Here is a 15742-nt window from a genome sequence, read left to right as displayed (position 1 = left end):
CAATATGGTGCTTCATTCCTCACCTGCCCGCAAAGTGGCACTCCCTCCACATGACTGTGTTATATAAGCCTGACCCAGTCAACTACCTGCAGGGGTCAGTGTGTCAGGGGGCTGGCGGCAGTATTTTTAGACACAGGAGAACAAATGTCACCCAAAACAGTGAGAGAGGGGGGCTGCGCGACCGAGGATGAGGGAGTGACAGGGTTCAAATGAGAAACAAAGAGCTGCTCTCCGTAAACAGTGAAAGAAAAGAGGGGAAAAGGGAAAGAGAAACATGGGGAGATAGTGACGTCCCAACAGAGGACTGCAGGAAAAAGGAAGCAGTGTATAGGAGAGATATACAGTGTGGGAGCAGGACAGCTATACAAACACAGAGTGTACAGAAACACGGGGACGTACAGACGTGCCTCCTCTCTTACTTCACACCACTGTGAGCATTCCATCAGCTCCCTGTCATTAAAGTATCACACCAGAACAGAGGAACCTGCAGCCACAGCAGGCTGCAAATGATCTGTCTTCACCACAGCAAAGTTAAAAGGTCGGGGCGCTTCTGCAAACATCTGTATTTACTTACGCTTTGGCACATTATAATACCACATGCAGAATACTGAACAGTCAGTATCAACTGTTCACAATGAGCTTTATTCTAAAAGTGGTATTATTAATACAAGATTTTTTTTCACTCTAAATTAGAAGCACTACTAATCTACCGCTCTATTCGTACAGCAGTTTTGTAGTCCTCTGATCAGCCTTTCTCTTTTGTTAGATGTAATGCATTATGTAACCTGATTTAGTTTGCTGATTTAAGTGAGTTGGTTCAAACCTATGGATCGGGGCTATTTAAGCAGAAGTTATCACCAGACTACATTTTAGGGACGCGATTATGGTAATCATCATGCCTCTTTTCCTTTTTAAAATACTTGATAATCTGCTTCAGTAAGCTTCAAGAAACCCCTCAGATAATTTAAAACAAAGAGGGAAAAAAACTGATTTGATTCAATTTCTTTTAATTCAACACTAAGACCATAATCTTATTTGAGGTGTCATAGAGTTTCTTTCAAAAGAGGTAAAAAAGAGGTTTGAAGAATACTTTTGTGCTTTCTTGTTGAGGACTTGTTACATCTTCTCGAGCAGCAGCAGAAAACTGTCGAGAAAAAGGCACAATAGGCCACACAGCCACTCACAGGGTTAGAACATGACTTAATATAAATCTGTAATGACAGTCGAAGACACAAGAGTGCGCCCCAAGACTTGATCAAAGTTACAGTCTCCTTCTGTTGGGGGGGAAACAGCTGGTGGACATCATGTGTATCTGACACTGAGTGATTATCCAGTGAGTCAATGAGTGAGCTGAATGTCAATGAGTCTCCATGTGCTGATGAGCCAGAGACACGAGGCTGTGAGTGCGGGGTGATGAGATCGGTGACAGTGGATTCTCAGGATTCTTCCCTTGCTTTAGTTGGAAAAAACAGAGTTGTGAAGTCTGATACAAGGCATCAGGGGAGAAGAATGTAAACATACAGGAGGAGACGTGCAGTGAAAGATATATGTGGGCATGTGTTTACATAACTATTGCATAAGTCACCTGGTTGTTGTTCACTGAAGTCGCATCATTCAGGTGAGGGTTGTTCCACCACACTTTCAACCATCGAGGTGCATCTGATTTACATTTCAGTTTCTTTAACTTGTGTCATTATTGAATCATGCAAACAGGCCTCGGAGCAGGTTGGACCTCTTTGGTCTTATGTAATAGTTTACGATGTGAGTTTAAAGCCAAGAAACAACTCCTCCTCTTTCAGGCTCCAATCTGATTTTGATAAAATTAAAGCTTCCTTTCCTTTCTATTCATGCAAGTTGTTTCCATATGTCCTTGGAGTGTTTTTAGGAAAATCCCATCTGTCTTCACCACTGTTTTTTATTGCCCTTAAAAATATGCAACTTGCCTCGGATTTAAATGGCCTTATATGTCCTGACAGTGACTCTGTCTGTCCTACAGAGGGCAGTGCACTCCATTTAAATTGTCGCAATAAGACCGCTTCAAAATAAAAGTCAGCCTCCAGATGACCTCAGAGTTCTTGGCCTGACCCTGGTTGAACAACTTTCTTCAAATTGAAAGCACGTAACCTTGATTCAGTCTCTCTCTTGTCTTCTTATTGGTAGCTCATCAGTGAGAGTTTCTGTGTCAGAAAGCTGATGACCACAGAACAGCACAAAACCACAAAACCATGACTCAGATGGTACAGTATTCCTTTTTATTTATCTGGCAAAATAATAAAAAGGGAAGCATTTGGAAAGAGTCAACGTTAACAGTCAGGAAATACAAAAATAGAGATAAAACAATTCTAACAGCTGTTTTGATTTTATTTCCTCTTTTCCCTCCAAATGGAAAAAAACTATATTTCTTTGGATCAACAAATAATAACAATAATAATATGGGTTGTGTACTTAGAAGAAATCTTTAACACAGGTTTCAAAAATCCATGTTCAGCCCCATCATGCAATCTCCAATCTGCCCATCAGTTCATGATCCAGTAATGTCCATTCATCTGTTTTCAAATCAACCCCTTCTCTCCATTTATTTTCAATAGATATCTTAATATCACCCATCCCTCCCTTCCCACTAAACCCTCCAGTCTCTCTCTGGTGCAAAGATCACAGCAATAACTCCTGGCCATGTCAGGATGCCAGTTGACTCACAGCTTGATGGAGGATGATGCTGTACATGCTTGTAGTTGGACTTTTGTCTGGAGAGTCCTCAACATGGTGCAATGCTTTGACGTGGCTGGTCCCACACCTTACTCCTCCCTCAGTCCTCAAGGACTGCTGAGCGTTTGGACGGGGGCACCAGATGCCCGGGCAGGGTAGCTGGAAGCTCATGGCCTTCCAGCTTTACCTTGATCAGATGGTTGGCTAAAGCAAACTCCTCATCGTCGAGTAGGCCATCTTTATCCACATCTGCCAGCTTCCAGATCTTGCCCAGGACTGTGTTGGGCAGCTTGGACTTCAGCATCTCCTTCTTGGCTGCAGCTCCAGATACTTTGCCATTGATGGGTGAGAGAGTGTAGAAGATCTCATCATATGTTGGCTTGTCACGACCCACCACCCACTCCAGCTCGTCAATGCCCTCACTGGCTCCCTCTCCATAGCCGTGACCAAACGGACCGGTCATCGTACCCTCAAAGGCTCCACCCTTTACAACCTGGCTGGGCATGGCAGCCTCCTCCTGGCGAACCATGGCCATCAGACGGGCGATGTCATTAGCAAGCATGTCCTCAACCGCCTCCAGCAGTTTGGGCTTCAGCGCTGCGAACTTAGAGAAGTCTTGGCCGTTCAGCAGCTCCTGAGGGGATGGGGGAAAACAGGAATTGGTGATAGAAATAGATCAGTCGTCAATGGCTACCAACGGGAGTAGCATACAAGAAGCAGGATTTCCTGACAAACCAGGAAAAATAAATCTCATCCCCGTCCTGGCCCATCCTGGAGGGCAAGGGCAGGAAAGAAGGGCAAAGATGTGAAGAGAGTAAAGGTTGGAAGGTCATTCCACTCTGAACTTAATCTTTCTTTTGGACACTTTACATAATAAGCCACAAATACACTCTTTATCTTACCTGCATCTTTGCAAGGTTGGGGAAGTCTCCAGGTGAGATCTGATGCTCCTTCTCGATCCGATGGTAGATCTCTCCCAGGTTGGCTATCAGCTCCTTCTTCTTGGAATCTTTTCCAAACACACTTGGCATGTCTTTCTTCAGGGAGCTGATAATGTAGGCTTGCACCTGGACAACAGAAGTGGAAATAATGTAACATATGTGCAGTGATGACTAAACTGCACTAAAACTAAACTTTATGATACAACTGTAGGGAGTTGTTTTTCATTTATTTCATTTCAGGTAAGTCAAACAAACACAGATGAGTGTTCAAAGCAGCGTAAATGTTGAGTCATCAGGGTAGTTTTAAGCTGGGAATTCACAAAATAAACAAATACGGCCCTGTACAGGAACTAACGCATTTTGTTTCACTCATTTACAAATAGAAACAGGTTTACAAAACTGCAAAAATGATCTTGTATTCACTTCTGCCTTTTGGTTAATTAAGAAATAGCCGCTGAGCTGTTAAAAATGACAACCCCATTTTGTGAAACCGTTCTGTTGTAGGGCTGGAGGGGCAGATAGTGGTGAGAGAATGAGGAAGAAAAAGTGAAGATAACACTTATGATGAAATGTAATCAGGCGTGATGCTCTAGCTGCTTAGTAAAAGCAGTAACATAAACAGTGTGTAAGCGAGTCAACCACTTCTACAAGGGTAAGGGACTTTCTTTACAACTTTGAACAACTGCACAGAGATCAGGAAAGGTACATGCTGACTTTTAAAACCCACTGGTGAAAACACTGGACAAACTGTTAGTGTTAAAAAGATCCTGATGGTATTTGGTTCAGTTGGTCGTCTGTCTTTGGTTGTGTTGTGTTGTAATATTGGTCCCGTCTTTTACCTCCCACCATCATCAAGCCAAAATGTTATTATGCCACTTAACTTAGTTTGTTGACTAAATACCAACAGGACCAACAGCATTCCCATCAGCCTCAGCTAGGTTTTGCAGCTCCCTTGGATTGACTCGTTTTCATGTCATTACTAACCTTGGCAAGGCGAGCCCGTTTAATGAGGTCATTCAGTTTGCGTAGTGCTGCGTTGCGTGGCAACGACTGGATGTCCAGGAACAGGTCCTGCTCCTCTGCTTCAAACAACTTCCTGTTATCAGGGACCAGCAGGGGTTGGGCCCAGAATGACCCGATGTACACACGCACCACCTGGAATAAAGTTTGCTCAAGTTAACCTCCTATAATCTCAACCATCCATCAGGTTACAGTTTATTGCCCACACCCACACCACAGGAAATTCTTCCACAGGTCACAAACACAAGACAGCAATTTGTGCTTGAACAGAAACAGAACAACATTAATAAATTACACCTAAAATAGGATTACAGGATGGGTGGAAGAACTGAGCTTTATAAGAAGTAACAATCAAATTTTACTGTGTGTCTGTTCTGATGTTTCACATCCTGGCAACAGGATAAGAAACGCGCGCTCTCTGAGTCAATGAATCATTCTCCACACAATCCAAAGGTGTCTGTAGTATCGGTTTATGAATATGGCTCTAGATCAAATATTAACCCAATGGTCAGAGAAAAAGTCACAAGGTAAGTGAAGTCACATGACATAAGGAGTTGCATGAAGTTTTTGATTAAAGGTATGTATTACAGTGATTTACATTAATTGAACATTAAATTAGTTTTTCTCAGTGACTGTTAGGTCATTAGACTGCTTGGTTTAACAATCAGCCACACACAGTGTCCAAAGAAGCTACGTGTATTTTACCTCTGGTGTGTTGATGATCTTTCCCAAAGACCACATCAGAGCTCCGTAGACCCTCATGAGCTGCTGAGTGCTGATTTGGTCCGCTTTGTTCAGCACAACTCGCATTTTGTCCTCATGGTTTTTGAGGGCTCGGATCACTTCCGAAAACTCATCAGAAATGTCCAGCTTGTGAGCGTCAAAGAGGAGGATGATGCGGTCCACTCGCTCTGCAAACCACTCCAGCACTGCAGCAAAGTCGTAACCTGGGGACAAAAAAGAAAGAGAAGGCTGCCTGTTTAAAGATGTGATCTGCACAAAAAACTGTAGAGCTCCCTGATGACTTTCACTGTAGACCTGATAGCAGCTTGGATTCTCTGGGTTTGGGAAGGATGCAGCAGTGCATATTAAGCTGTGAGTGAGAGTTTGGCGCTTAGATAAATCATAGCAAGCCCAACTGAAACCTCCAAACCACACCAGTATTTCTTTAACTTTATCTTCCTTTCATAAAACAGGCTACTAATACCTGCTTTAAAGGTATTAAGCCACATTGTCAGCCTTTCAATGATAAGGATAATGTTAGATCCCATGTTCCTGGGTTGATAAAGCCCTCATATAAAACCTTGCTTGTTTAGTGATCAACTAATGACTTTAATTTCTGATTAAAGCTTATTCACAGTTTGTTTGGACTATCAAAGGTGAAGATTTTACAAAGGTCAACCCTGATAAGAAGCCCTCAGCTCTAATGGGTGTGATCTGTTTCTGTAATGATTTAACAGAAGCAACTAAATCCAGGTCAAAGTAGAATAACGCTCTGATACAAAGGAAGATGCGAACTGAAGGGGCACACAAACAAGAATTAACAGTGATTGTTTTTCCATTCATGTGAGTGGGAGAACATGTTTGAGATTTTGCACAGTCTATGCTCACCAACCGCGCTCAAAGGCTCAGTGTTGTGGAGAAATACCAGAGTCCAAACACAGGAAGAGCTGAATTGTACTAAGCAGTCAATAAATTGTTGTCAGGGTGGGTTTAATTGTGGATTCATCATTTATTTTCCGAGTCATGTTGATCCAATAATGTTTGGATAAGGGCTTTGAAAAGGCAGTGCTTTCTCTTTCCTGGTTACTTATTTACTGGTGTCACTGAAACAGCTCAGAGGGTATGAAGGTAAAGACAGTTTGAACACTTGTCAAACTCTGGAAGGAGACGTCATTCATAATGTATGAGAAACATTCCTCATCACTGCTGGGTATAAAATGATACAGAAAGACATAAGGGAGCAAACAACAGCCACAAGCAGGAAATAAAAAGTTAAGATTACACACTCTGCTGTGTCTGTCCTCAGGATAACACCCACAAGCGTCAGCCGAAGCTAGACTGTGCTAAAAACACATTTCTGTTACTGCTGTCGGACAGAAACCCGCTGTACTTTCCTCTTCCTCGTGTTATTAGAATAACAGTGAGACGAACTCAAATTACGACAATCAGGCCTTTCTCCTGAACTTTCCTTTGCCTTGAGGAGGGAGTGAGGAGGACAGAATTATGGTTTTGATTAGCGTCTGTGTGTCATCTGATCAGAGAAGAATGCAGTTGCTCTAAAAGCTCATCGCGGCTGTCCCCACAATCAGCGCCAGATCTGCTGCACACGCATTCCAACATGGCTGGCTATTGTCTGCGTCTGAGCACGTGTATACAAAAGACAGACAGAGAGATACAGTCTATAGATGGAGATTTTAAAGAATAAGACAGGAGGTGGAGAGAGGAGTACAAAAAGGAAGAGAGGAGAGAGTTGGAGGATGAAAGCATGACTTAAAGTGAAAGTAAAAGAGAAATGTAACCAGATATTGACATTCAGATAGGTGCTGGAAATCACCCACAGCAAAACGGACTTTCTGTCTGATGTGAGCATGACATTCAACAAGTGAAAGCAGAAGGGGGTAAAAGGGGAATACTCCAAGTCCAAGATCCCCGTGGGAGCCAGCCAGGGACATTTGCTCATTCTTTCTAAAGTCTGTTTTTAAAACACACGCCAGGGAATCTTCTGGAAAGACAGCTGCTCAAGTATGGACTTACTTATAGCTCATAGCATCAACAACTGCCATGTTTCTGCCATATTCACAGACGGGCAGAGATGAACCCGCCTACTCATGACTAACGTGGACAGGCCTTTAAAGTATGTGTCCATCATTAGTAGAGAGCTGAGGAAAAGAGTCATTGCTCCTATTTTTGAAGATCTTAACTGAGTTTTATTTCAGGAAACACTTTGAATCTCAGGAAAAGTGAGAGAACAGTCTGACAGTTATGGATATTCTTGGAGTTTAGAGGAAAGATTTGATGTCTGTCATTATGGAGCTACACACAAGAGTCAGTTAGTTTTACATAGCGAGGCTTTGACAACTGCACACTCACATATGATGTTCTTTCCCCCAAAAAGGTTAACATTTCAACATTTAAATAATAACATGCTGACCAGTAAGAGATTTTAAATCAATTTGGGTCAGAGGTAAAAACACACTACCTCACATGATCCCATCACTGAGGTGGGAAAGTCTACAAAATAAAAAAGGACGTAACAAAAAGGGGGATAGAAAGCTTAAAAAGTCTGTCACCACAGGTTGTCAATACTTCAGCAAGACCTGGAGGTGAGTTTACCTTTTTGTTTACTGTCAACAGTAGTAAGCTAGCCAAGGATAGCTTCAGGGGCTAGAATACAAGCTGCAGCTTGTAAATGATGCCAGCAGCTCAGTCTACATGTAGACTCCTCTCACTGGGTCTTGTGATCTCAGTCTGAAAGCAGTGAATCAATTATCCAGATTTGAATACTAAATATTAAACACATGATATACTTTGGTTAGGCAGGCAAACAGCAAACTGCCTGATCGGAGGACCATGTGCCCAGAACTATTATAGTAGATCCCAGCTTTGCTCTAGGAGGGGATTTGGTCTACATCAGTCTGTCACTATAGAAGAGAAAAAAAAATTGGCATTATCAATCAGTATCAGTTTACTAATTTCCCAATGGTCTAAAAAGTAAATCTAACGGGTACATTTGATATTGTTTTCTGTGTGAGTCATTCACAACATATTCAGACCAATATTTAACATATAGACATTAAATTGATATTAGAGCTGAAACGATTCCTCGAATGATTCGAGATAAAAATTACTCGAGTAATTTTCTCCGCCTCGAGGAATTGTTTAATTCTAAAAAAGATCAAAGAGTGGTATTTCAAATAGAGCCGAGGCCATATTAAGAAAGTTTTCAGACCCCTCAAGCTACTGCTTATACAAAATAGCAACTAGCAACAAATCTAGCTTCTTTTCTGGAGATGGGAGACTAATGGGTCATTCTACGAAACGGGTGCCAATTGGGTCCGCAACATTGGAGCTACCAAAGCAAGTGCTCTTATTGACATGCTGTATCAGAAAATTCTATTTCTTAAAGAGAAAAAATTTCATTTGAAAAATAACTGCTCTTTAACTAAACAAAAATGTATTTTATCCGATTACTCGATTAATCGATGGGATTTTCAGTAGAATACTTGAATACTAAAATATTCGATAGCTGCAGCCCTAATTGATATTACTATCTACATCTAGAAACTAGGGATGCACCCATCTGATCCTAGTATCGGGTATCGGCGCTGATCCAGCCCCTCAAAGCTGGATCGGGTATCGGTGGGAAAGGATTGGTCCAAACTTGACACTAAGGCTAAACTATGATTTAGTCTACAAGGTTTAAAATTTTACAATCAAATAGTCATTTTTCAACCAAACTGCTGTTAAACATTTAAACACTTAAAGTTTAAAAAATACTAACTTCAGTAATTCCATATGTACGCATTTTTGTCTTTTACTCAAAACATTACCAGTCTTGTCCCACAGTAGAGCATGCAGGTTATTATTTAACACTAGTATCGGATCAGTATCAGTAGTGTCGATACCCAAAGCCCAGGTATTGGTCTCGGGACCAGAAAAGCTGGACTGGTGCATCACAAACATTTTCAGAGGTAAAACTCAGTGCGTGTGATTAAGTTTCAACTTCTAAAAGTTTTAGCATATCCATATCAGATTTTTTTCCCCCTGTCAGCTACATTTGCAGTATAGGAACATGAACATGTTGAACATGCTACTATTCATGTCAAGTCATCAACAGGGACTACAGGAAAGACAGCAACTGCTTCTGCAAAATCCCAGTTTCTTCATTGTTGTTCTCACTCCATATTCAACCGAGGAAGCTATATTTGCTGACTTCAACAAAAAAGGATTCACATTCACAGTATTATGCAATACAAACGCTTAGCTACCATAAATTGACAACACACACTACGTTTTTTTTCTGAATGTAAAGCTTCTTTAGAGTGGAAGAAGACTTTTAGCTTGCACTGGAGGCTGCTGAGACACAAATGCCCGTCACAGTTCAGCTGTACAATCCAATTCCTGTTTATATATGAAACAGCACAGATCGGTATGTCTGGGTAGTACAGTATTGTATCTGTGTTTATGTAGAAACAGTTAAAGGGATAACCGTGTGTGTGAGACTGCCTTTGAGAGTAAGAATGTAAAAGTAAGCATGTATGGAAACAAAACTGTGTGAGGTGTGAGGCATCAGATTTCATCTGCTCCTCTCTGCAGACGGGGTGACCTCGACATGTGTTGACCCTTTCATTCATGCAGACATATTTGTCTCATAGATTAGATTAGCACTTGCGTGTACTAGTTTAGTGTTGGCTTTTTGAAGCCACTTGCTTTCTGTTGGATCAAATTTACTGCTGCTGCAATAAACATGTTCCACTAAAGTTTCAAAAATAACTCCCTGAATGTTTCCAACACTCTGATGTTTAATTAATTTCTAAAATAGAAGCCGATTGATTTGCCGTTGGTTGGCTTCAGTACTTTCTTGAATTGTTCCTCCCTCTTCCCACTGTGTGTCATGTGCAGATTTACAGGCTCTCCATGCAATAGAGACAGTGGTGGTGATGGTGGGAGGAGGTCTTGGGAAACTCTCTGCTATGTTTGCCATTTTACTCCACATCCTTTCCCTTGAGTACACAAAAACTCTGCTGCGTGTATATGCACTTCCTCTTAAAGGGGCTCAAATCAGGTAGAAAAAAAACAGAAGCTCAGCTGCTCCGTTATCATCTGTCTGAGTTTTGTAGGATCATCAAAAGTAAAAGAAAAGCTGCAAACATTGCAAATCTGAAGTAACCCAGTAGGTCGCAGTTACAATGGAGCACATGGATAAATATATGAACCGATTTATTTCCACCAGTGCAGGGAAATGACTCAGATGTAAAGTGATAAATGATACAGCACAGGATAAACAAAGATGCCACCCAGCCACTCATAGGAAATGATTTCTGCTGTTGTTGTTAGCTCAGTCCTCGACTTGCTGCAGGCTCAAATGAAACAAGTGAGAAAATAAGGGGAAGGATGTGAAAGAGGGGTGTGCTGCAGAAAACTGCAGGTAGAGAACAGGAAATCAACTTTAGAGTGCTGAAACCCCTCACCATTCTCTTGTCGAGCTGAGAAAGCCTTTATCAGATACACAACCTGTTTGGTGAGGCTTTGAGCCGAGGGAGTCAAGGGTTAAATACCGGTTTGACTGCTGGAGTTGACTTTGTGTGGGACATATTAAACAGAAGTACCAGAGAGAGGCTGAGGGAAGTGTATGTAGGTTAAGCATGTTTCCTTTTTTCATACTTGAACTTAAGATGCACTATGTATTCATTTCCCATATGCATCTCAGTTTAAATCATTTACAAGATTTTTTTTTTCTTAGCAGAGATAGTTTGGCTCAGTCAAACAGTCGTAGTGGTGATAATGTGAATAAGAAGACAGTAAACCTGGGGTTATTTATTTCACACATACCTCTGCTTATCCTCTGCTTCTCTCCAGACAGGATTCCAGGAGTATCGATGATGCTGATGCTCTCCAGGACAGGGTTGGGCATCTGGGCGCACATGAACCTGCCAAGAAAAAAAAAGGGATGAGAGACAGAAGAGTCCATGGAATGGATGAGAACAGCTCTAGGGAAAGGATCAGACATGGAGGTAGACCGTAAAGGCAGCAGTGACGCCAAATAAAAAACAGTTGGGTGAGAGTGTTTATATATAAGCTTGGCATTAAACAGATGTAGCTCATGAGCTGTTGGAAACAACCTTCATGCTCTCACACAGGAACGTAACAGAAACATACACAACATGACCACTAAGCAGGAACTAGAAGGTTCAGGGTGCTGCCACTGCCCTGATTCAGACGTCTTTATGGTTAAAAGTTGAATACCTTCATACCATCACTGATTAAAGTATGTTTTTATTTAAATGATTACACCAACTACTTAATATCACAAACGGCCAGAAATAGGGATGCACCGATATGAACATTTTGGCTGATACCGATATTAATATTATTATTGCTGTTATGGCTGATAGCCGATATTAACCAATATCAAAATTGGTAAAAAAAAAAAAAAGTCTGAGATGATCAAATTGTGAACATACTTAAAATCATGCAAATTTAATTTTTCAATACCTCCCTTTATTGTCAAACTTGTTTTCCTTGTCCACTCTTCTTTGGTAGTTTTGGTGTTTACATAGTAATAGAAAACATTATTATTTGGGTCCTAAAAGATCGTTCAAGATGCTCTGAAAATGGTTGGCAGCTAATGAGTGAATACTGGCCCACTTTTACACATTAGCTGATGCCAATACAGGGTATATGCTGAAATCCTGAGGTTAAATTCAATACCTTTTTAAGACTTTTTAAAAAAAACTTTCAAAAAGTCTTAAGACCTTACCGCGACTTTAAGCTGCTGTTGGCAACCAATCTTTGATGATTGTAGTTTTCATTTTAACATAAATAAGATAAGCTGAGAAGGATTAAAGCTTGAAAGTATAAATGAAACTAAAGGCAGGTTAATTGACATTCCCATTACCACAACAAGTAACAGTTATTTAAGGCCAACTTGCATAAAATACATATGAATGGCTACTAAACTACTGTGCTAATTGAGTTTGTTGTTGCATTAGCGTACCGATATGTTGGGCTGCTAACGCTACGTTTAGCCCGCACCAAAATCCAAACTCCCAGGTCGTCTAAAGTCCGAGAAATTTTCTCAGGGGGCTTGAGAAACTCTTATGATCTAGAGAGAAATATTTTGAGACGCTAAAGCTTGTTCCAGATCCTCACGCTGGTCGGTGATGAGTGTGACAAGCAAAATGATCGTCCAATCACCAGGTGTGATTATTTTTGACCCCGAAAACATTTTCAAACCACTTGGACTATTTCTGTGGCGGATATATGGAATTGTCTGTCTGGCGTGTCAGATTAGTTTGTAACAGTCGCAAAGAAGAAAATAAATATTCATGGATACTTCTGGAGTCAAAGCTTGAACACCAATAAAATTTAATACCTCACAACATTAGGATTAAGACTTTTTAATACTTTTTAAGGGCCTTAATCTTCCCACAATTGATTTATCAACTTTTAATACTTTTTAAGACCCTGCGGACACCCTGCAATATGTAAAAAAAAAAAAATTACCATCATCGGCCGATACTGATATTGATATCGATATATTGTGCATCCCAAGCCAGAAATGTTAAATATCTGCTAGTTTTGCTTGAAGAATCATTTCTTAAAAAAAAGCTGCAATTTAATTTAGACAAACACAGTGAAATGACATGATGTCTTGGACAAAATTTACCAACAGCGTCTACATGATGGGTTGGGGAAAGGATCACTATTGTGTGTGAAACACGAGGATAATACTTCATCACTTATGATTCGAGGCCTGATTCATTCCCAGAGAAACATGATTCACTACACAATGGACCCTCTGAAGCTCGGACACAGAGGTTTAAACTTTAAAGCAGAATGTTTCTTTTCAACTGAGACTGAGCCAAGGCTCACACAAACACAGACAGACATACACAAAGTGAAAGGATGAGTGGTTTTACATAAACCCACGGTATCCCACTCTGGACAAAGAAGGGGATTGTTAAGGAACCCCACAGCTCCGAGTGCTGCTTCTCACTCCGCTGCATTTTTTTTCCTCTCAATCTGAACCGATACTCACAACATGAGCTCAGAGGCTCCGGGTCATAAGACTCAGAGAACTTTGCTTTTACATTCCTGCTGTAACCACACGGAGGGCAGACACACACACACTCTCAAACACACACACACCCCTAACTGAGATCCCATACCACACGCAGGGAGGAAAAAGGAAAATTCAGGGACAATGAACAACTCAAAGGAATATGAGAGCACGGCCTCTTGCACATGCTAGGCATGCTATTATTTTACAATAATAGTGTCAGCGAATAATAACAAACATGCAGCTTTTTCCATTCCCTCGATTCTGATGGTGTATAGTATCCAATTGGAATTCTGGCAGGTTTTCCAGTTAACTATCTAACCTTACATTTTCCGCACAGAGCTCGTCGGAAAAAATGCTGCAATGATCTCTGAATTCTTAGAAGCGGAAGACCCTACCAGGCACGGGGGGCCCCAGGAGCCCGGAGCTATCTGAAAGCCTCTGCTGTCTGAGTCTGAGTCTGTCTTGAGCAGTGAAAAACTCATCCTCTTTGTGAGGCTGCACTCCTGGCCCAGAGACCGGGGTTAAAATTCAACATCCGACCTCTCATGTGACGGGAGTCCTGGCTCCAGCTCTTGAGAGAAGGTCTTCCTCTCTTGGCCCACCTCCTGACCTATTACCTTTTTCTCCCATCGTAACCTCAGCTTCCTGGAAAGAAGAGGAAACGGGGCGGCTGTTGCTTACGCTGGGGATGTGAATGGCGAGGTCACAAATGTGTCACTTTTCCATGGTTGCTTCCTGTAAAATCTTGCTTTGTGTGTGTGTTTGTGTGTGTGTATGAAAATAAGAATTAAATAACAGATCAGATATAATTATCTTCACACCTGTAATGCTTCACTCCTTTGTATTCGTTTGGTGAGCGCACTGTAAGGCTGTGCCCTATCTGAGCAAAGTGCTGAGTCAGGCCCTGGAATAACAGGCCTTGAGCAGGACAGGACGGAGCAGGACAGTGTAGGCCAGTGCGGAACTTACACTTTGCTGACTCTGGTATAACTGACTAATGGCTTAGAGAGAGCACAGACACACTGAAGCCCTCTGACTGCTGTGGCATTTTAACTAGAAAAGCACAAGAGCTAACGGTGTTGAGTTGATTTAGCAGATTGATTTCAATTTAGGCCTCAGTACAAGTCAGTGCAAACTGCTTGGGACACAATCTGAAACCAGGCTGCTACAAAATACAAATTATGGAAAAGTAAGTGATCACTTATCCCGTGACTGATTTCTGTTTACTCTCTTCATAAATAAGTGATTACACCGAGAGTGACTTTCTGAGGGCAGTAGTTTAAGGCTAATCTGCAGGTTGAATGACTGTGGTTAAAGAGCTACACAGCAAGGTTGTGCCTTTTCTGCTCCACCTATGAACCTATCAAAAAACAGGTACAAATACTAAACTGATACTGGATATCTTGTGCTGATTTTTACCACTTTCAGCCAACCAAAAACCAGTCTGAATACCTTGGGTCCTTTTGAGGGGAAAGTTGAAATCTGGCCCAGTCTGAGCCAAAAACAGCCCAGCTCAAAAAAGTCTGTCTGGATCTGGTACTTGACAGAAGTTTTATCAAACCCTCGGCCGGTTCTAGGCTTTGTGCCAAAACAAATTATTTAATGTGTATCTGACCTACCCTGGAGAGAGTTCTTCAAATATGTCATCCACCTGCTTTGTCATAAACATGTTTGTATTCTGTGTAATTATATGAGCTGACCCAAGCTTGAGTGAGCGGCTTAAACTGGAACCACCATGATGCTGCAGGTTTGATAGTTTGATGAGTAGTGCTACGGTGGACAAAAGCTTTTGTTGGTCCACAATCTATCTCGTGCTGCTTGGCAGAAACTTGGGCTCGTTAAAGATAACACAAATGCTTTAATTGAGGGAAGAGATCTGTGTAGGAAACAGGTCTGAGGAACTAAGGAAGTGTCCACTTGAATGTTGACTCCATACAGCCATACAACTCACCTGACAATCTGATTCCAGATTAAGTTTAGGAAAAGTTATTTGAGAAATATTTGTTCCTCTGTTTCTTTTCTTTTCCTATTAGGCCACACCAACAGGTTCCAGGAGGAGATGGGACATACTCACATCCTCTACAGGAAGTTACACCATCAACAACTGGATGTTAGCCATCTGATGTCATCACAAATCCACACACAATAGATTGGATTAAGATGTTTTAGCTTTTGCCAGCCGTCATCATGCCAGCTCTGACTCACAGCACCTTGCTTGTGCAGTAACACCTCACACAATGACTTCCTAACACTTACACAGACACTTCATTCACCCTGTGAAAATGGA

The 15742-nt window shown here is 41.4% G+C and overlaps 1 protein-coding gene across 1 annotated transcript in view; it reads right to left on the bottom strand.

Moving 5' to 3' along the window:
• Nucleotides 1-2247: 2247 nt before the first annotated feature.
• The window catches only part of ehd1a (EH-domain containing 1a), a 15410-nt gene continuing 1915 nt past the window's right edge, over nucleotides 2248-15742 (bottom strand). Inside the window, exons 2-6 of the mRNA XM_074674683.1 lie at nucleotides 11223-11320; nucleotides 5373-5614; nucleotides 4632-4802; nucleotides 3609-3773; nucleotides 2248-3340 (exon numbers count right to left, since the gene is read on the bottom strand). Coding sequence (XP_074530784.1) covers nucleotides 2807-3340; nucleotides 3609-3773; nucleotides 4632-4802; nucleotides 5373-5614; nucleotides 11223-11320 — 1210 coding nt within the window. The 3' untranslated portion in view covers nucleotides 2248-2806. The remainder of the gene's footprint in view (nucleotides 3341-3608; nucleotides 3774-4631; nucleotides 4803-5372; nucleotides 5615-11222; nucleotides 11321-15742) is intronic.

The sequence above is a fragment of the Halichoeres trimaculatus genome, unplaced genomic scaffold (assembly GCF_033239565.1).
Source record: "Halichoeres trimaculatus isolate MK-OKI-2021-1 unplaced genomic scaffold, fHalTri1.1 fHalTri1_scaffold_7, whole genome shotgun sequence".
Classification (NCBI taxonomy): domain Eukaryota; kingdom Metazoa; phylum Chordata; class Actinopteri; order Labriformes; family Labridae; genus Halichoeres; species Halichoeres trimaculatus.
Note: the sequence above shows the minus strand (reverse complement) of the source record. Positions and strands in the feature narration are given on the sequence as shown.